The sequence below is a fragment of the Drosophila navojoa genome, chromosome 5, assembly GCF_054131105.1.
Source record: "Drosophila navojoa isolate 15081-1374.11 chromosome 5, UAZ_NAV_1.0, whole genome shotgun sequence".
NCBI classification, from domain to species: domain Eukaryota; kingdom Metazoa; phylum Arthropoda; class Insecta; order Diptera; family Drosophilidae; genus Drosophila; species Drosophila navojoa.
The window spans coordinates 10,612,885-10,632,798 of NC_142893.1; the positions used below are offsets into that span (position 1 = coordinate 10,612,885).

Here is a 19,914-nt window from a genome sequence, read left to right on the forward strand (position 1 = left end):
CAAGGAGAAATATCTGAAGTAGTTGCTGAGAAACTAACTGAAGAAAAGATCCCCGAAAGTAAGAAACCTGAAGTTAAGGAAGCGGAAACTGAGGTTCAAAAGGCAAAGAAACTTGAAAAAGAATCAGTCGAACAGAAGAAACTGGATGCAAAACAGAAGAAGCAGGCTGCAAAGGATGCTGAGATGAAAGTGCAACAGGGAGAAGTATCTGAAGTTGTAGCTGAGAAAGTATCTGAAGAAAAAGTCCCCGAGAGTAAGAAACCTGAAGTTAAAGAAGCAGAAGCAGATGCCCAAAAAGCGAAGGTACTTGAAAAAGAATCAGCCGAACAACAGAAACTGGATGCAAAACAGAAGAAACAGGCTGAAAAGGATGCTGAAAAGAAAGCCCAACAAGGAGAAATATCTGAAGTAGTTGCTGAGAAACTAACTGAAGAAAAGATCCCCGAAAGTAAGAAACCTGAAGTTAAGGAAGCGGAAACTGAGGTTCAAAAGGCAAAGAAACTTGAAAAAGAATCAGTCGAACAACAGAAACTGGATGCAAAACAGAAGAAGCAGGCTGAAAAGGATGCTAAGAAGAAAGCGCAACAGGGAGAAATATCTGAAGTTGTAGCTGAGAAACTAACTGAAGAAAATATCCCCGAAAGTAAGAAACCTGAAGTTAAGGAAGCGGAAACTGAGGTTCAAAAGGCAAAGAAACTTGAAAAAGAATCAGTCGAACAGAAGAAACTGGATGCAAAACAGAAGAAGCAGGCTGAAAAGGATGCTGAGAAGGATGCTGAGAAGAAAGCCAAACAAGGAGAAATATCTGAAGTAGTTGCTGAGAAAGTTTCTGAAGAAAAAGTCCCCGAGATTAAGAAACCTGAAGTTAAGGAATCAGAAACAGAGTCTCAGAAGGCAAAGGTACTTGAAAAAGATTTAGTCGAAGGGCAGAAACTAGATATGAAACAGAAGAAGACCGAAGAAAAAAACAAGAAAGAAGACGCTGAAGCATCTGAAGTGGTTTCTGAGAAAATGTCTGCAGAAAATAAGCCTGAGAGAAAACGAGAAGTGAAAGAGTCAATTGCTGAGTCTGAAAAGAGAATGGTTGAAGAAAGAGAAAAAACGAAACAGAAGAACCAATCTCAAAAGAAGGTGGAAGATGACTTTTCTGAAACTGAAAAGGGCCCAGAGAAATTGAAGTCTGATGACTACAATGCAGCTACAAAAGAAAAGAACATTGCTGAAAGAATATCACAGAGCTTAAATGAGATAGCGGAGGGAAGATATGACGAGAAGAAAAAATCGCACGTCGCTGAATCAGAAGACTCAATGAGTCTACAAACCAAAGCATATAAGTCAATGGAGTCGGAATATCGGGAAAGAAAGGAATCACGTAGCGCTAAGCGTAAACCAACTATAGATCTAATGTTAACGAATCGTAATTCGGCGACCGGTAGTGATCTTAAATTGACATGCGGTATTTCCGGTCATGATATGAAGGTGCAGTGGTTCAAACAAAATAGTCCCATTACTAACGATGCCAAATACAAAACAACCTTGAATGATGGTCTATCCTGCCTCGAAATCAAATCAACCGAGATGAATGATTCTGGCATATATCGTTGCATAGCGTCTAATCGAAATGGAGAGGTGGAAACAAGCTGTCTTGTGACTATATACGAAGCACCTTCAACCAAATTTGGCACACCGCCCATATTTACACGCAACATACGAGGTAAGTGCCTTTTTTACCTATGCAACCCAGTGATTTAGTGCCCCAAATTAAAATTCAATTAACGTCACATTACAAATGTGAATCAATACAATTTGACATTAAGCATCTAAGTAAATAGGAAATACCTTTATAAGATATGTACATACATACATACATACGTAGTATATACTATATGTATATTTTAAGACTAAGTATATAAGTGTTTGGCACAACGCATCGATATTCCCTTTGCGCGCTTGATAAGCTAAAGATCATTTATAGGTTTCATTATATTATTATTTAAGTTTAATTCAGCTCTCTATTTATAGTTTATCGAAATTCGAATGACTTTTATATAATTGAATTTACTGCCTGCAATAATTAAAACTCTATAGTATTTAAATAGATTTGTTTCAATTGATTTTTCTTTGGCAACAATTGGCTGGCAAATATATAAATAAGTTTACATATATATATATCTTATATATATATGTATATACTTATATACGTACTTTTAGGCAGTGGCGGGCAATACCGAAATTCGTCAAATTGTTTTTTTAGCATTAAAAATCGATTGGCAATTAGGATAGATTCGAGAAGGAATGTCTTTTCGAATTTTTTCACCACATTGCGGACAGTCGTGAATCTTCTTTTGATTCGAACGGACGCCTGACGTCCTAAAAATTGAAAACTCTTTCGATCGAACCGTAGCGGGTTACATATATCGTATATATAAATATTTATATTAATTTATACATATATACGGCTCGTACGGATATATTTTTTATCGGTTTTTTCCCCAAACGAATTTTCATTTACCCCCCGTTATCCTGTGAAAAGCTAACAAGCCGAAAATTATTAAAATGGGTGAAACGGACGGCGATATCGAGCCACGGGCATCCGCTGAACCGGAGGCGGCAGCAGGACAAGATACGCTGCAGGTGCCAACGCAAAAGAAACGAAAACTTAAGTCGCCAACTCCAGGCAGCTTACGCGGACGCAGTGCCACGCCCATACATGGCCGGAGCCAAACGCCATTCACCTTGTATATGACACGTCGCAGTGCCACGCCCTCAACATGGCGCAGCATAACGCCGTTCCTGAAACGCGAAGAGAAGGAGAAAACTCCATTCGAGCTCGGTCGGGACATCAAGAGCCAAACCACCTGCAACATTGCCGTCTTCGATCGCGCTCTGGTCATGGATATTTCCGAATCGGTGGATGTGCAAAAGCCCGTGCGTTACATAACATCCGATTTGTCGGTTATCGATCGTGCTGCCGTAATGGATGTATCCAATGTTGAGGTTATCTACGTTGTTGAGGAATACGAAGAGGTCGAAGAGGAGGAGGAAATCATCGAAGAGGTGAAGCCGAAGAAGAAGGAGAAGAAACCGAGAAAGCCGCGTACAGCTCGTAAGTCCATCGATAAGGAGCAGAGTCCATCGGGTGAATTGGAGGCGGAAGACTTTGGTGACTTCGGTGAAGATAGAGAGGATAGCATCGATTTGGACGACGATGAGCCAGTTAAGAAGGGCAAAAAGAAGGCTCCACCAAAGAAGAAGGAGAAAAAGGAGAAATCCCCCAGTCCAAAATTGACCTTGAAACTGGAGATGGGCGGTGGCCAGAAGGCTACAAAGAAGATGTTCGATCAGCCAGCCGCGGCTGGCCCCAAGCCACCTCCGAAAAAGAGCAAGATGGTGCTGCAAATGGAGGAACAGGCCAAGGCAGCAGCCAAGGCAGCCGAGGAAGCGGCTAACCGTGCCAAGCCCAAGGGCGAGACATTTGAGGAACGTCAAAAGCGTTTGAAGGAAGAAAAGGAGGAGCAGGAGCGCATCGAAGCCGAGCAGAGGGCGTTAGAGGAGGCGGAGGCCGAAGCTGAAGCGGAACTTGAAGGAGATGAGGAAGATATTCCAGAAGAGGGCGACGAGAGTACCGTAGCGGCCGATGGCGAATACAATGAAGAAGAGTATCCGGATGAGCAAGAACAGGAACAGGAACAGGACGAGGAGAATGAAGACGATACGGTTCCTGATTTGAAAAAGGAGAAACGTCGAGGCAGTGACTCCTCCGATGACTTTGTGCGGCCCGATCCGCACGAAGAGGAGCGCTGGCAGCGCATCGCCGCCACGGAGGGCGAAGAGTTCATGCAGCAGATGCGCAAATACAGCATTGCCAAGCGCGTCAGCGAAAAGGAGCGCGACGCCGATTGGCAACGCCGACGCGAACAGGCACGCCTGCCCAAGTTCATTAACTTCCTCTCCGATCGCACCGTCGAGGCGGGCCAGAGCGTGCGCATGGCCTGCGCTGTCGATGGACCCGAGCTCTCTGTCAAATGGTTCAAGGATGGAAGGCAGCTGGAGCGTGATGCGAATCATCGCATCATCAATAATAACAACATTTTAGTGCTGGAAGTCTGTAATACCACTATACTGGACTCTGGCGAGTACTCTTGCCAAATAATGAATCAAAATGACGAGGTTACCTCATCGTGTATTGTGACCATTTACGAAGTGTTTAAGGACGAACCCAAACCTCCCTCCATTCAATATATCAAAGGTACTTGTTGCTCGTCCTGGCTGCATTCTATATGTATAACTCATGGGGTTTATATGTCTATATTCTATAGAGTACTACCACTTGCGCGACGATGAGCTGACCATTGAGGGTCACGTGCACGGCGTACCGCGCCCAGTTGTCACCTGGTGGCGTGGCGCCTTCCAGGTGAAACCCAGCTACAAGTTCACCATGCTCGAGGAAGCGCATGGCGTGTGCAAGCTACTCATCTATAAGCCGGGCAATAAGGATAGCGGCACCTACACCCTGAAAGCCATCAATTCGATTGGCGAGGCTCAAATCAATCAGCTCGTTGAGGTGGCCAAGAATCTGCACTATCATGTGCCCGGCATTTTCCATGCCCGCGATCGAATCCAATTGGACAGCTTGAAGCAGGCCAAGGTGGCCATGGATGCTGCACTCAAGTCCAAGGCCGAATCGGATCAGAAACGTGCCGAAATCGAGGCCGAGCAACAGCGCGTGCAGGCGGCACGTGCACCACCCGAGCCACTCATCCCGGCCAAGCAAAAGTTGCAATTCGCCACGCAGCTGCGCGATCGCATGGCACTGGAGGGCACAACTGTGAAGTTTGCGGCAACGGTGATTGGACCAGATCCAAATACACGCTGGATGAAGGATGACAAGTGGCTCGTGATGAGCGAAAACATTAAGAATCTATCCGAGGAGGGCAAAGCCATTATACAGATCAACAATGTCACTGCGGCCGATTCGGGCGTCTACAAATGTGTGGCCAAAAATGATCAAAGCGAAATCGAGACCTCATGCTACTTCAAGGTGTATGCCGCGCAAGCTGATGGCGACGAATCCGAACCCATATTCGCCCTGCCCCTGCGAGGTATTTTTACGTTACAGAGAGTGTAATCTGTGTATATCTGTTTCGGCAACTGCATCTGCATATACGAATCGTATGTGTTTCTACATCTACATCTGCATCCGTTGCGTTTCGTGTTGTCTTCTTCATTTTTTTGTTACAACGCCAACACGAGCATTAGCCAAAATTCAAAGCTAATTGTTTTCCAACGATCACAGTTCTCGATTGAGGTCGACTGTGTGTAAAAATAGTTTGTGTTGCTCAGACAGTTGATTGAAATGTTTGATCTTCTTCTTAGATGTGTATCACTCCTCCCAGAATGATTTGATTCTCGATACGAAAGTTCGAGGCAATCCTCGTCCCGTTATTTCGTGGACGAAAGATCAGATACCCGTTGTTCTCGACGATCGTGTCGTACAAATCGAGCACTTGGATGGCGTCTGCGAGCTGATCGTTAACAAGCCAACTGTGAATGACAACGGCATCTACGTCTGCACCGCCCAGAATAAATTGGGCAGTCAGTCGACCACCCACACGGTCGTTGTCGACACACATTCGTCACGCCGCTCTAGCATCTTATCGGCCATGCAAGAGGACTCAGCCGAGGGTGCTACCAAACCCAAACCGAAGAAGCTGCCCAAGAAAGACGAGCCCGAGGGCGGCGAAGGCGGCTATGAGCGCCGCAGCCGCATGCCCGACCCATCACCCAAGCAAATGCTCTATTTCACGGTCAATCTATCCAATCGCTATGTGGCTGAAGGCTCTAAGGTTAAATTGCAAGCGGTTATTGGCGGACCCGAGCCCACCATCAAATGGCAGAAGGATGACCAAAACGTGCAATATGGACCGCGTATACGCAACATGAATCGCGACAGCTTGGCTGTGCTGGAGTTCCTAAACGCACAGGAGGAGGACTCTGGCACCTATACGATAATAGCCCAAAATGAGTTCTGCAAGATCACCACATCGGCCGTGCTGCATGTCTATCAGCCGAAGGTCAACACCGATGTGCAGCCCGTGTTCATACGCTCGCTGAAAGGTAAGAGCCAAACGCATCGAATTTGTCTCGTCTCGTCGCGTCTCGTTCGACTGAATAGATATCTAATTGGTTCTATTAATAGACGGATCAAAGATATTGACAATTGTGCAATGCAATGCGATTGTTTGTCGGGATTATGCAATGCCTCTGGCGTTGCACTGCTATGTGTGTGTTGTTGTTGTTGTTGGGTCTTTGTGTTGCGAGTTTATGTAACTGTTGGACTATTGAAATTGTTCAACTTCCTCTATCTCCACCTCCTCCAGAGACCTATCACCTGAACTCGAATGAACTCATACTGGAGACAGCTGTGCGGGGTCAGCCTACGCCCCAAGTGCAGTGGTTTAAGGACAGCGTTGAGGTTCAAAGTGGCGGTCGTTACCAGATAATTGAACATCAGGATGGCACATGTGAGCTAATCATTGATCGGCCGGATAACAAGGACTCCGGCAAGTATGTGGTGAAGGCGGAGAGTCGCGCTGGAAAAATGGAAATTTCCCATTATGTGCTCTTTGAGGGCAAGGCATCCCACATAGCGGACAATATCCACGGCGTGTTCCATGCGGACAAGAGCTTGTTGCGACCCAAGGAGGCGGAGAAGCCAGCTGTGAAGCCTGCTGCTCCAGCGGCCGCTGAATCAGAAGCTGAAGGTGAGGAGGGCAAGGGCAAACGTCGTGGCCGCAAGAAGGATGATCCCGAGGAAGAGGGTGTGTCATCAGCCACGGATTATGCTTCCGATACGGCCAGCATGTCCAGTAAGCGACGCGAGAAGAATATTGGCATTCATTTTACCACCTCTATGAGGGATCGCGTTGTGGCTGAAGGCTCCAAGGTGAAGATCTCGTGCTTCCTGGAAGCCAAGGAGCCCCAGGTGAAATGGTTCAAGAATGATGAGCCCATTCAGAACTCGCCCAAAATTCGAGGACGGTACAGCGAGGGTCTCTGCCTCTTGGAGATTAACAGCGCTACCGAGGAGGACAATGGCGAGTACAGGTGTTGGGGACGAGATGAAACTGGTGAGGCGTCCACCTCCTGCAGGCTAGAGGTGTATGCAGATCCAGGCACTGGTGACGTGCCACCCACCTTTACGCGCAACATCAAGGACACGCTGCACGGCAAGATCAACGAGCTCCAGCTGGATGTGCATGTACGCGGCCTGCCAACGCCATCTGTGACATGGTACAAGGATGGAGTGAAGATTGAGAACAATGAAAAGTACCACCAGGTGGACCATGATGACGGCACATGCGAACTGTTCATTAGCCATCCAAAGCCGGCCGACAGTGGCAAATACGTGTGCCAGGCCGAGAACCGTGAGGGTCAAACGGAAATTGTGCATATGGTCACTGTGGAGCCGCGCATTCGGGTACGCCCCGTGTCGCCGCCCAGAGAGGGACGGCCGCCACCCAAGCCAGCTGGCGAGGATGGAGAGCCAGCTGCTGAGGGTGAAGTGGCTGAGGGTGAAGCCACTGAGAAGAGAGTCCGAAAGCCCAAGAACGAGGATGAGGAGGCCACGAGCTCCAGGCGCGAAGTTCCCATGCCTCCAGATCTAAAGAAGCGTCTCTATTTCCGCAACTTCCTAGCCAATCGCACCGTCAAGTCCGGCAGCAATGTCAAATGGATGGTCAATATCGATGGGCCGGAGCCGACGGCTAAATGGTTCCATGGCGATCAGCCGATTGCCTTCGGACCCAAGAGCAAAATGTCCATGCAGGACGGCATTGCCTGGCTCAATCTGGTGGGCGTTACAGAAGAGGATGCTGGCGAATATACGCTACGCGTTCGCGGCCCCGAAAATGAAATTGTTAGCACTTGCAATCTATTCGTTTACAGCACGGGTAAAGTTGAAATCATCCCACCCACTTTCACAGTGGGCATCAAAGGTAGGCAACAGCGTAGCATTGGGTAACTATGTGTATGTTCATGTGGCATCCAGTGCGTCCAAGTGAGTGTTAAGCTATGTTACGATAGTGTAGTATTATGAATAGTAATATATGTATATCTTAATGCTAGAATTAGAGACCCATCCCATCCCCTGTATGTCGTGCTTGTCTTATTCCGTTTGTGCCTTGTCTTTTTGTGTACCACGTCTAGATGCATATCATTCCCAAGACAATCGGCTTACGCTCGAGTGCAAAGTGTCGGGCAGTCCCAAGCCAAGCATTTACTGGCAGCGAGATAATACACTGCTGCCCCAGGATACGGCCAAGTATCAATATGCTGAGCTGAGCGACAGCGTCAAACAGTTGACCATCACATCCTTTGGCAGCGAGGATACCGGATTGTACACCTGCTATGCAGAGAGCGAAAATGGCCAGATGAAGATCAGCAAATTCGTTCAAGCCTCCGACTATGTGAGACAGCGAGCACTCGATAAAAAAGCCACAGCAGAGCAACTGCCACAGACTGCTAAGCAAACAGAGTCCACTCAGGGCGCAGCGGGCGAGAATGCAGCAGCTGTGGCCAAGGCCAAGGCGAGGGAGGCCAAGCTGCGTCTCAATCTGGAGACCAGCCTCAAGACAATGACCATTAGCAGCGGCAACAAGGCTCAGCTCATTTGCTATGTGACCGGCATCATCGAGGAAGTGCACTGGCTGAGGGACGGCGAGCGCATTACTAAGGACGCACGCCACAAGATCTACAATATCAACGGCGCCATCAGCCTGGAAATCTACGATGCCCGTGCCGAGGACAGCGGACACTACAGATGCGTGGTCAGGAACAGCAAGCAGACAGTGGAGACCTCTGGCCAGCTCACTGTGCTGGACGAGACGAGTGGGCGACTGCCGGAGAGCTTTGTGGAGGGCATTAAGAGTGAGTTCAATAAGATGTTGTTTTGAAATGTCACATTACTAACACCATTATGATTCTCTTCCAGAATCGTATGATGCACAGCGCAATGAGATTGTGCTCAGCTGCCAGGTGCATGGACGGCCCAATGTTACCTGGATGCGCGATGATCACACGATCTGTAACAATCGCTACAAGATTATGGACGAGCCGGGCGGTGAACGCAAGCTGATCATACGCAATCCCATACCCTCGGACTGTGGCATCTTTGCCTGCTATGCCGAGCATGCGGATCACATTGACTCCATCAGCACTGTCATACGGGCAGCAGACTTGAAGCGTCTCATTACATACGAGCATGAGAATGTTGTGCTCGCTCAGCCACAGTCCCACTCGCAGACGGATGAGTACGCACGGCCCACGGCCTATATGAATGGCAACGGTGACTTGCACCGAGCTGGAAGCCGCGTCATTCGCAGTGTCGCTCAGACGAAGCCATCGTTCCATAGCTACTTGCATGATCGCACCATATCGGAGGGTGCCAATGTGCGATTCGTGTGCACCGTTTCTGGCGATGAGAACACGCACATCGAGTGGCTGAAGAACCACAAGCCGTTGCCCAGGGACACGCGCTATCAGACGGTTTACCAGAATGGCGAGGCATCACTGGAGATCTTTGCCGCGGTGGCCGATGACAGCGGCAATTACACCTGCTCGGCCATCAACGATTTCGGCGAGAGTCTAACCCATGCACAGCTGCGCGTCTACAAGCATTTCAGAGAGGCATCTATGCCAAGTACATTCGCACAGCCAATTCGAGGTATTCCACAGAGCTAAGGACGAGCGACACGCGAAGCTGCCTAATCTAAACACACGCCTGCATACAGTTATATTTGCTGTTCTAACCGCTTTCGTTTGTCAAATTCTGTTCGGGAATTGTATTTATTAATCACTCTATTTTATCTATATTTTTCCCACAGACACGTATTCTCTCAATGAGAATGAGTTGGTTCTGGATTGTCGTGTGCGTGGCCAGCCTCGTCCAGAGATCCAGTGGATGAAGGGCAACGAGATTATTAATAACGATGATAAATATCAACAAATTGATCAGGCCGATGGTTACTCCAAGCTGATCATACGCAATCCCGTTGAAAAGGACTCTGGCATCTACTCCTGCATAGCAACCAACGAGGGCGCCCAGAACAAGATGACCCATCAGGTGGACTTTGTGGGACGCGAGCGTTTCACGCTGGAGAAGACGCACGGTTTCTTCCACCGTGATCCCAACAAGCCGCACTTCCTTGCCCCGCTGGGCAATCAGACCGTGTGCAATGGCGGCACCGTCGCCATCTCGGCCGAGTTCATGCAGTCGAGCACACCCATCGAAGTGAAATGGTATCGCGATCGCAAGGTTGTCGAGGGTCCAAATGTTCGAACTTTGAACGATCGTGGCATCTACACGCTGGCCATCATGAATGCTTCGGCTGAGCACGAAGGCACCTATACTTGCCTCGCCTCGAACGCCTTTGGACGCATTGAGTCGCATGTCAACATTGATGTCGCTGTTGGCGCTGAGAAGAACGAACGCCCACCCCTCTTCCTGTCCAGGCCAGAAACTGAAATGAAGATTGCCGTTGGTGATCCGTTCTCGATTTCCTTCCGTATTGCGGGTGATCCGAAACCGAAACGTAAGTTTTTCTCACATGCATATCCTCTTCAGCCGCTCATTTCGTTTGGTATTCGCAGTGGTGTTCATGAAGGGCACCAAGGATATTACCCAATCGGATCGGGTCAGCAAAGAGGTATCCGACGACTACACCAGATTCACAGTGCAAAAGTCGCAGATTTCCGACTCCGGCACCTATTTCGTTGTTGCACGCAACGACTTTGGCACGGATAGAATATTCGTCACAATTACAGTACGTACTGCCTATGAGCATCTGTTTGTGTTATGTGCTTGTATCTGCTGTCGCTGTACCTGAATGTCTTGCTATTGATCTAATGCTTTTGCTAACTAACCAATGCTATTCTCTCTCTCTCTCTCTTTCTCTATTTCTTTATACTTTTCTAGATTAAAACGCCCAAAAAGAAAGAATAAAGCTTATTTCAATTACTTATATTTATATACATATATGCTCTTTGCGCAAATTTAAACGCCTCCCTCTAAATGCATCAAAATTATTTATGCTCTAAGTCTGCTTTCCCGACTCTATGTGTTCATTCAAATAAACAATAATATCGTTCTGACTACAAAAATCAAAACTTATATAGGTTAACCCGCGCGCTCGCTCTGAAACCCCAACGCAACCACGCTGGGGCCAACCCCTGGACAGTTATAGTGAAACTTCGTATTTCAGAGGTGAGTACTCCTTGAGGTGTTCCATTCCGCTCTTTGTTCTCTTAGTGTGAGAGAGTCTTGTGTCTGTGTGCTCCATTTCGATGTTTCTTCAAGTGTCAAGTCCCAAATATTTGTTTCACATTATTGTTGTCGTTCCACTTTACTCGTTTTTAAATCGTAGTCCTCAAATTCTGTGGCACTCTATATGTTATTCTCTATTTAATGTCCCATTCGAATTCCTTGTTTTACCATGCTAAATTACGTGTTTCATTTAAAGTTTTATCTCAAGTATTCAATAGCGCATGGATTTTGCCAATATATTTTGCAGATCGCCTCAACTCCAGCTTGTTTGCCTTCTGTGCCGTTAATCAAGAAACTTCTCAAAAGCAATTTCCTGTGAGATTCAATGATTGTCCAACACACAAAGAAATTATCCGTGTATTTAACTTATCTTTTGTTAGTATTTTTGAACGATTCACTTATTTACTTATTTTTTTATTATGGTATACAAATAGCGTATTATATAAAGCACAACAATCCAGCTTATACATTTACGTAGTCGAAAAAAAAAGAAAAAAAAAACAAGAAAATAAAATATATATTTCTCCGGGGCGTATTGTGTTTGATTTACCATGGCCAATGATCTATTTAATTGATGCAATTTATTTGCATCTTCACACTTCACACAGATCCACCTGGCTGTATATCCACGGAGCCGCTGGTCGTTGACTCTGGACCCACCCACATCTCGTTGTCGTGGGGCAAGCCCGTCAGCGCCAACTCAGCGCCGGTCATTGCCTACAAGGTGGAAGCATGGATTGTTGGTCATGACGGAGGCGCCTACTGGCGCGAATTGGGACTGACGCCCATTAATTCCTTTGATGCATTCAATCTGAAGCCAAATGTGGAATACCATTTCCGCGTGACGCCCAAAAATCGCTATGGCTGGGGACCGGCGGTGCAGACCAGCTCCCCTCTACAGGTGGGCGGCGTGGAGTGCCTGCCGGAGTTTGTCAAGATTCTGCCTGGGCAGGTGAAGGCGTTGCTCGGCTCCTCCTTTACGCTGCAGTGCAATATGCGTGGAGCGCCGCGTCCACAGATTACCTGGTACAAGGATGGCATACAGCTGAGCAGCAATTCCGATCGTGTCAAGATCCGCCAGATCGGCTCCACCTGTGCTCTCACCATAACTACGGTTTGTGAGCTCGACTCTGGGCGCTACACCTGCGAGGCAACCAATTCCAAGGGGCGCGTCTCTACGTTTGCACGCCTGCAAGTTGTCTCTGATCCACGGCTATACGAGGCAGACTCGAGACTGAAGGAAATCGCACACGGACGCCATCCGGCTGAACTGGGCGAATCGTTGCCCATTTTCACAATGCGTCTGCGCGATCGTCGCGTGCAGATGACCTACCCGGTGCGTCTGACCTGCCAAATTGTTGGCTATCCCGCACCGGAGATACTCTGGTACAAGGATGGGCAGCTCATCGCCAGTGATAGACGGCATCTTATCACGGCCGAGGGACAATTCTATACGCTGGAAATAGCAGCCACATTGCTGGAAGACAGCGGCAATTACACCTGCACGGCCAAGAATGAACTGGGCTCTGTGTCCTGCCACTGCTGCCTGGTGGTGGACAAGGGCATACGCGCCTACATCTCGCCCGACTTTTACGTGCCCCTGGACCCATTCTATGTGTTCCGTGAGGGCAGCGAAATCCGCCTGTCCACCAAAGTGGAGGCCTATCCCGCTGTGGGTGTCACCTGGCATCGCAACGGCATGCGTCTGCGTCCGAGTCGTCGCATATCCGCCACCCTCGACTCCACGGGCTATGTGGAACTAATCATTGCCGAGGCAACGCCACGAGATGCTGGCATCTACGTTTGTGTCGCCTCCAATGCGGTTGGCAAGGTGGAGACCATATGCCGTGTGGCCATCGAGGAGAACGAAGCAGCTGCAACCACGCAACGCGCACTCGACATACCCAGCATCAAGACAAGCGACATGCCGTGAGTATCCTAGCGAGAAAACTGTATAAACGCCTTCGATTTACCTTCTAAATTCCTGCTGCAGTTACTCCAAGGAGCCGCTATTTGTTGTCAAGCCCCGTTCGAGCGAAGCATACGAGGGCGACAACGTCATCATCTTTTGCGAAGTGGTCGGCGATCCCAAGCCCGACGTTGTCTGGCTGCGTGATTTTCTGAATGTGAGTTGATTTATACTAGATATATGTATATATAAATGTGTAGCACATTTGGTCAAGCAGTGACGTCAGCAGCGGCAGGTTCCAAGCGCTTGCGCAGCGCCACGTTGCTCGAGTCAGTTGCAAACGCGGCGCCAACAAATGTGGGTCGCAGTCGGCGCGTTCGTATCTCTCAATATCATAAAATATTCAAGTGCAAGTGCGCCAACGCCGAATAGAACTGACCAAACTGTCCGTTTTAGCCAGTTCTGTGGGCCCTACTCGCAATCAGGAAATATCATTTCCATCTTGATTTCCGCACAATTTACATAAATATATATAAATTGTTAACTATTCGAAAACAGTTACAGTGCAAGCGAAATGCCGAATTGCAACAGTTGTTCGTGCGGATAGATTTCGAAGAAAATAATATAGTTTTTCAAAGAATTTATATTATAAATTAACAATTGATCCGAAGCAAACGAACAAAGTGTTATAGAAGCAAACATCAAAATAATTTAGCAAAAGGTAAAATTGCTTTTTAGAGAATCCACTTAAAAACAAAGTGCCTTAGGCGAAATGTGTTACGCCCTGATATTCAACACAACACATGGATAATCTATGGAATTACCTAATTAAACCTCACTTGGAAGCAGTTGAATGAAAATACCTTAGTTTGCATCGAAGCACTGAATAATTTGTAGTGACGATTTAATCATAGGTGGGGCTATATAACTGTAGATATTCAACTACAAATAATTGCATTTGTTAATCATTCTATAGCAAACCCGCACGAAGTTCATTTTAAATTGAACTCAGAATAGTTAAAAAATAACTATACTTTGTATTAATAATTTTGTATAAATATATACATAAATATATATTCCCCTATACGCAAACGAATTCTTATCAAGAGTATATTAGTGCCCATATATTAGTGCCCATACTTCAAATGCGTGACAATATTGTAGTGCCCCTTTCCCAAAGGGGCCAGAACAATGCAGTTTTTGAGCTGCAACAGCAACGGCTGTTTGCTTACTCGTATTACCTCTCACCTGCGTCACACGTAGCGCAGTCAATTGCACTCGTTATACAATTAACACACGCACACACAAGCAGACACACATACATGCATACATATGTAGATATATAGACATGGGCAGTTTAGTTCTTATAAAGCTGATCTGCTGTCAAACGCTAATTCAAGTTCAACCCATATCAAATAACATGATTGTACAAACAATTACGTCTGTTAGCCAGAGCCAAAAAGGCAAAAGCAACAGCAAACAGCAACGAAAACGAGCAGCAACAAAAAATTATTAGCCAACAATCGTGCCGCTGTTCGTACCAAGGAAGCAGGAGGTCAGGGTGGGCAACCCAACTTACAAAACACAAATACACACACGCACACACACACACACACACACACAGTGGCACACTCGTACGAGTTCCAGTTACCAGTTTTCCTATTGACAGTCGCGAAAATAAATTTTGTGCTTATATGGCCATATGCTGTGCACAACAACAACAGCAACACAATACGGCAACAACAACAACAATGCATATATCATGAATAAAGAACAGACATATAAGACTCATATGACTCATTCATTCTAAGATCTGTGACGATCCTTATGGCTGCAGTTTATTGCATTCCAAAGTGTCAATTAATAAAAATATCATTTATTATCTCTTTAATTGCAGCCGGAGTACTACAAGGACGCGCCACACTTTCGACGCATCGGCGAGGGGCCGGAGTATCGTTTGGAGATACCCAGCGCCAAATTGGACTTTACCGGCACTTATTCAGTTATAGCCAGCAATTGCCATGGCGAGGCCAAGGCTGTAATATCATTGCAAATCTACGCCAAAGGTGAGTCGATTAATTCCTTTAGAAGCTATTCACTCTAGCTAGCTAGTTGTGGCTTTATATTTGTTGCTCTTGCTTATAATGCTTGTGGATAAATGCTGATGAGATGTGGGTAGACAACTTCCTTCCAAAATTCGTCGGCCATCACCAACAAGCTGGCCACAAACTCGGGATCGGCCTGTACCCAAACGTAGTGCAGAGCTCCGTTCGTTTCGAATGTGGGACTAAGCACACAATACAGCGCCTTCTTCACATTGGCCAGAAACATTTGCGTTTGTATCTGCGCCATGTATTTGGGTGCAATGGATTCGCGGGCCTCCAGATACTTTTCAAAGTCCTCCTCAGTCTTTGGTGATTTGATTTCAACAATATGATCATCCGTAATGCCATCGGGTGCACCACACAAATAAGGATAGTTTTCGTGTAGCAGCAAACCGCATTCCAGATATTCTTTGTTTTCCAACTTTTCGGTTTGTTTCAATATGAATCGTTTATGTTGCTTCTGCTGGACACGATCTTCGATGTCCTCGTCGCGTCCCTTGCAGAACAGCATATTGAAGATCTGTTCGTCCTCCTCTGGGGTTTTGCGTGTGGCAATCATGTGCATCATGGAGCAGCGAATACGCATATATTGCGCCTCTATCCAAAGTTTTGATTTGTACTGTCTCTTGGTCACCTCGCTTAGGCTCTCGAAGAGTCCACCTTGCGCTTGTAGCTCCAGATGCTGTACAAAACTATTCACATCGTAAATGTTGTACTCTGTTGCTTTTAACAATATGTGATGTATGAGTATTGACTCGAATTCATCTGTTGTTTCCACGCACTGGCGATACAACGCTGAATCACGTCCGCAGATAGCGAGCTCTTCGAGCACAGATTCCAGAAATGCTTGTTCCTCGCCCTCACTAGAGCAGGGGATATCCTCCTCAGTTGCAGAGTTCAGATCTTGGCTGGACACCATGTCCTTTATGCGCACTGCCTTTGTGGGCTCCGGTTGAACAAGAGCCTCCAGCTCATTGCCCCAGAATTCCACTACAGCTGCCGGCTTTTTATCAGTGCTCTTGTTGTGCAGCCAAAAGACAAATGCCACAATATGTGGGCACACAGCTAAAATAATATGAAATTACTAATTATACATTCATTTTATTTAAAACTGCTTACCAACTCCTGCGCACAAGCTGCACTGCCCCTCTGTTATTGTATTTGAATCTTCCATCACCTTAACGGCCACATTGGCATGTGTTTCCGTATTGGCGAAGTCTGTGGCAGAGAAAACCAAAGCTTTTATTTCACATATCTCGGGCTGCCGACGCAAGTGAACATAGTCTACCAATAAATCATTGCTTTCTGCAGGTCTAAAATGAAAATTTAACTATTAGCCATATAAATAAATAGCTGTATGTATGCGTGCGTGTGTGTTCACAAAAATATACATATTTATGTATGTATGTCTGTAAACGGTACTCACATTTCGTTGTCTGTAGCTGTTGAAAAAAAGTTAAAGACCATTCCACTGCTAATAGTGGGCATGCTGTGTATATCTGCTTTGCGGAAACCAGGTTCCAGATCCATGGGCACAATGATTAGGCCACGCATTTGTACTTATTTCATAAATTTACACTTTAAGCACATACACCTAAATTAGCCGACACAAACACAGCTGCTCTGGCTGCTCTGAAGAGTTGCTATAAATAGCGGCAGCCAGGGATGGAGCATATAACTATAAATTAGCACCAACTCAACACACTCAGTGCTGCTCAGCTGTTTCGTATCAATACATTTAAATAGTGAAAAGAATTCCTAATGTTTCTCAAGTGTATATATAGCTCTTTTATATAAATATTAGCTTTGATATTAAATGTTGTGTGTATGTATGCATATTTTGAATGCGGGTATGCTATGCAAAACAGACGCTTTACCATAAACACTAACCATGGTTAGTGCCATAAATTAGCGCTAGCTCACCTCGTTCAGCAACGCTCAACTGTTGCGCAAAGATACATTAAGAAGTGCGCCAAACCGATTTTTAATTTGTATTTCGCAGATATACTTAAAGATAATCGCATGGATAAAGTTCACACACGCCATGGGTAAGTGTAAACCTTCAGTTTAAGACTTTTAGTTATATATTTGAATACATATTTTAGTAATATTGAGACATTGCCGCGATTCGTACGCAATTTGCGGAATTTGCGCTGCTGTGATGGAGATGCCATCTCGTTGGAGTGTCATGTGGAAGCCATGCCGGAGCCATTCATAATATGGGAAAAGGATGGCCATGTCGTGCCCAGTGACAGGGATTACGTGATGTCGTTTGACGGTGTCAAGGCTACGCTGAGTATTCCACGCGTGTATCCCGAGGACGAAGGTGAATACACTTGTGTGGCCAAGAACTCGGTTGGCCGCTCGCTCTCGTCAGCCTGCATAATTGTTGATGTGCCCGAAGAGAAGGAGAATATGCTCAGCCGCCAATTAACACGACCAAGTGCCTTACTCTCAGCTCACTCCACACCGCGTTCCACACCTCGTTCGACTCCGAACCGAAGCTTTTCGCCGATGAGGCTTTCCTACCGCAACAGCAGTATCGATCTGCAAAGGGGATCAGTGGAGCGTCGTCGCAGTGATGCCCGCTGCATATCAGCGCCCAAATTCCTAGCCATTCCCTACAACCGTGTCGTGGAGGAGGGCGACAGCGTGCGCTTCCAGTGTGCAATTGCAGGACATCCCACTCCGTGGGCCACCTGGGACAAGGATGGCCTGATAGTCACGCCCACCCCTCGAATTGCAGTGAAGGAAGTCGATGATCTGCGCTTCATAGAGATCGATGAGGTGGGATTCGACGATGCTGGTCTGTATCGGATAACGCTGGAGAATGACTTTGGACGCATAGAAGCCACTGCTCGCCTGGACGTAATTAGCAGTTCACGCTACTCCAAATCTCCATCGACACGTAGCGTCCGCGCCTCCTCCTCGAGACGAAATGCCTATCTCTATAGGCGCATCATGGGCCCCTCTACAGGTGAGCAAATCCCGTCAGATCCGAAACCTTTGTTTAATCAACATTCTTTTCTCCAGCTATTGGCGGCCGCATGGCATTGGCAAGTGGCTTTCGTGGCTCGTCTGTGCCCTCAGTAAGATTCTATCACAACAATGTGGAGCTGGAACCATCGGACCGGGTGCACATTGTGCTGCAGGAGGACGAAGCTATGCTATTCGTGGACAACGTAACTGTGGAGGATGAAGGCATCTACACCTGCATCATAAGTGGCGATCATGAACCTTTAGTTAGCTCCATTGATGTCAAGTTCCATGGCTCTAGTACTGATATACAGCGTCGACGCGCAACCATCGCCGAGCCATTGCCAGAGCTAACTAAATCCGTCGAGGGCGAGGTGATTGATCTCTGCTGTGTCATTGAAAGCGACGAACCCTACAGCTATGTCTGGTTGCGTAATGGAGAAATACTGCCCGACAGCGAGGAATTCAAGTAAGTATTGAGTACTCTGTAGTTATGCGCAGATCTTGTCTGGAGTAGAAGCTACCCTGTATTTATTTACTTCTCTTTGTGATATAGAACTCGCTTCAAAATATATATTTAAAAATTTTAAAAAATAATGCATAATTAACAAAAAGTATTACACCACAGCTACATCGATCACGGCAATGGTTGCCTCTGCTTGCGCATCAACGATGCCTTCGACATTGACTCGGGCATCTACAGCTGTCAGGTGTACACGTCCACAACAGATGACAGCAACAGCAGCAGCGACGTCGACGGCGACTGCGACTGCAGCAGCAGCGGCGAGCTGTGCGTGCTCGAGCGCGATCTCACACGGACCGAAGAGAGCGTACAGCTGCTAAAGACGCCGCTGCCATTGGTCTGTGCTCCAGGTGCCGAAGCTCTCTTCTATGCGCGTGTTTTCCCCTGCCAAGCGGATGTCGAATGGTATCTCAACGGAAAACTGATTACGGATGACTCACCAAACCAAATGGTGCGTAAGACACAACCAAGCAATTATGAGCCCAAAAACGAACTTATTAACATACATATTGACAGCCGACCGACTTTTGTATGCTCTCCTAGGCTGTAGTCTATACAACTATAATTATTAATAGTCACTTTTCACTCATTTGCATAATTCCACTTAAGATTCTTCGAACATACCCTAGAGAGAAATGCATACCTAATATGCGCTTTAGGCTTTTCGGTTTGAGTTGTCTGAATGGTCAAGATTACAATTTTAATGGGTTCAGGGTATCAAGAAGAGTATAAGGAAGAGTAAATTGTTTTTATTTTCTTTTTGTTTTAATACAAGTTTTCTTCTATCTATTATTTTTCATATTTCTTAACAAATCAGTCTATATATTTTAAATGCCAATTGGGTTGAAGGGCAGCCAATGAGGCAATTTATGTGCGCGCCTTTTTGGCCCAAAAATTATTTAGAGACGCGGCAAGTCGGGCTTTCAGCTCTCCAGCAGTTGAGGGTCTACAGCCTTGCCGCTGGGCAGGCGATTTCGTCAAGAAATAAAGACAAAAAGCGCTGCGTTGACACCTTGTCAGCGCTGACAATAACAATACGCTGTCATTTATACACACACACACACACATACACAAACAC

At 46.6% G+C, this 19,914-nt stretch overlaps 3 protein-coding genes across 4 annotated transcripts; 2 read left to right on the forward strand and 1 right to left on the reverse strand.

The window, feature by feature from the left end:
- The first annotated feature begins 2,320 nt into the window (after nucleotides 1-2,320).
- Nucleotides 2,321-11,854, forward strand: LOC149091026 (muscle M-line assembly protein unc-89-like). Of its 2 annotated transcripts, XM_030384757.2 has the most exons (8): nucleotides 2,323-4,249; nucleotides 4,320-5,102; nucleotides 5,377-6,117; nucleotides 6,381-7,997; nucleotides 9,885-10,592; nucleotides 10,651-10,823; nucleotides 10,976-11,263; nucleotides 11,571-11,854. In XM_030384757.2, exons 1-7 carry the CDS (start codon nucleotides 2,557-2,559, stop codon nucleotides 11,000-11,002), a joined length of 5,742 nt encoding a protein of 1,913 aa, XP_030240617.1. In that variant the 5' UTR covers nucleotides 2,323-2,556; the 3' UTR covers nucleotides 11,003-11,263; nucleotides 11,571-11,854. The 2 variants fall into 2 exon arrangements, with proteins under 2 accessions (XP_089118575.1, XP_030240617.1); XM_089262449.1 differs by lacking the exons at nucleotides 9,885-10,592; nucleotides 10,651-10,823; nucleotides 10,976-11,263; nucleotides 11,571-11,854 and adding an exon at nucleotides 8,209-8,350 and having other exon boundaries at nucleotides 2,321-4,249; nucleotides 6,381-8,059.
- Nucleotides 11,855-11,897: 43 nt separating this feature from the next.
- LOC149091027 (muscle M-line assembly protein unc-89-like) lies at nucleotides 11,898-19,379 on the forward strand. The gene is made up of 8 exons (XM_089262128.1): nucleotides 11,898-13,252; nucleotides 13,317-13,449; nucleotides 15,130-15,298; nucleotides 17,340-17,385; nucleotides 17,443-18,314; nucleotides 18,371-18,782; nucleotides 18,942-19,287; nucleotides 19,353-19,379. The coding sequence occupies exons 1-8, from the start codon at nucleotides 11,898-11,900 to the stop codon at nucleotides 19,377-19,379; spliced, it is 3,360 nt and encodes a 1,119-aa protein (XP_089118254.1).
- On the reverse strand, nucleotides 14,991-16,999 carry LOC108654312 (uncharacterized). Its single transcript, XM_018105510.3, has 3 exons — nucleotides 16,764-16,999; nucleotides 16,457-16,650; nucleotides 14,991-16,402 (listed from the first exon to the last, which is right to left on the reverse strand). Exons 1-3 carry the CDS (start codon nucleotides 16,889-16,891, stop codon nucleotides 15,372-15,374), a joined length of 1,353 nt encoding a protein of 450 aa, XP_017960999.1. The 5' UTR covers nucleotides 16,892-16,999; the 3' UTR covers nucleotides 14,991-15,371.
- Nucleotides 19,380-19,914: the final 535 nt, after the last annotated feature.

Bases quoted from the DNA above. Each gene is read 5' to 3' on its own strand.
- LOC149091026 (XM_030384757.2), top strand. From the start codon at position 2,557: ATGGGTGAAACGGACGGCGATATCGAGCCACGGGCATCCGCTGAACCG. The intron at 6,118-6,380 runs GTAAGAGCCAAA...CACCTCCTCCAG, and splicing joins GTTCATACGCTCGCTGAAAG to AGACCTATCACCTGAACTCG. The intron at 10,824-10,975 runs GTACGTACTGCC...ATACTTTTCTAG, and splicing joins GAATATTCGTCACAATTACA to ATTAAAACGCCCAAAAAGAA.
- LOC149091027 (XM_089262128.1), top strand. From the start codon at position 11,898: ATGCAATTTATTTGCATCTTCACACTTCACACAGATCCACCTGGCTGT. The intron at 13,450-15,129 runs GTGAGTTGATTT...CTTTAATTGCAG, and splicing joins GGCTGCGTGATTTTCTGAAT to CCGGAGTACTACAAGGACGC. The intron at 15,299-17,339 runs GTGAGTCGATTA...TGTATTTCGCAG, and splicing joins ATTGCAAATCTACGCCAAAG to ATATACTTAAAGATAATCGC.
- LOC108654312 (XM_018105510.3), bottom strand. From the start codon at position 16,891: ATGCGTGGCCTAATCATTGTGCCCATGGATCTGGAACCTGGTTTCCGC. The intron at 16,651-16,763 runs GTGAGTACCGTT...TTTTCATTTTAG, and splicing joins ACAGCTACAGACAACGAAAT to ACCTGCAGAAAGCAATGATT. The intron at 16,403-16,456 runs GTAAGCAGTTTT...ATATTATTTTAG, and splicing joins CAGCTTGTGCGCAGGAGTTG to CTGTGTGCCCACATATTGTG.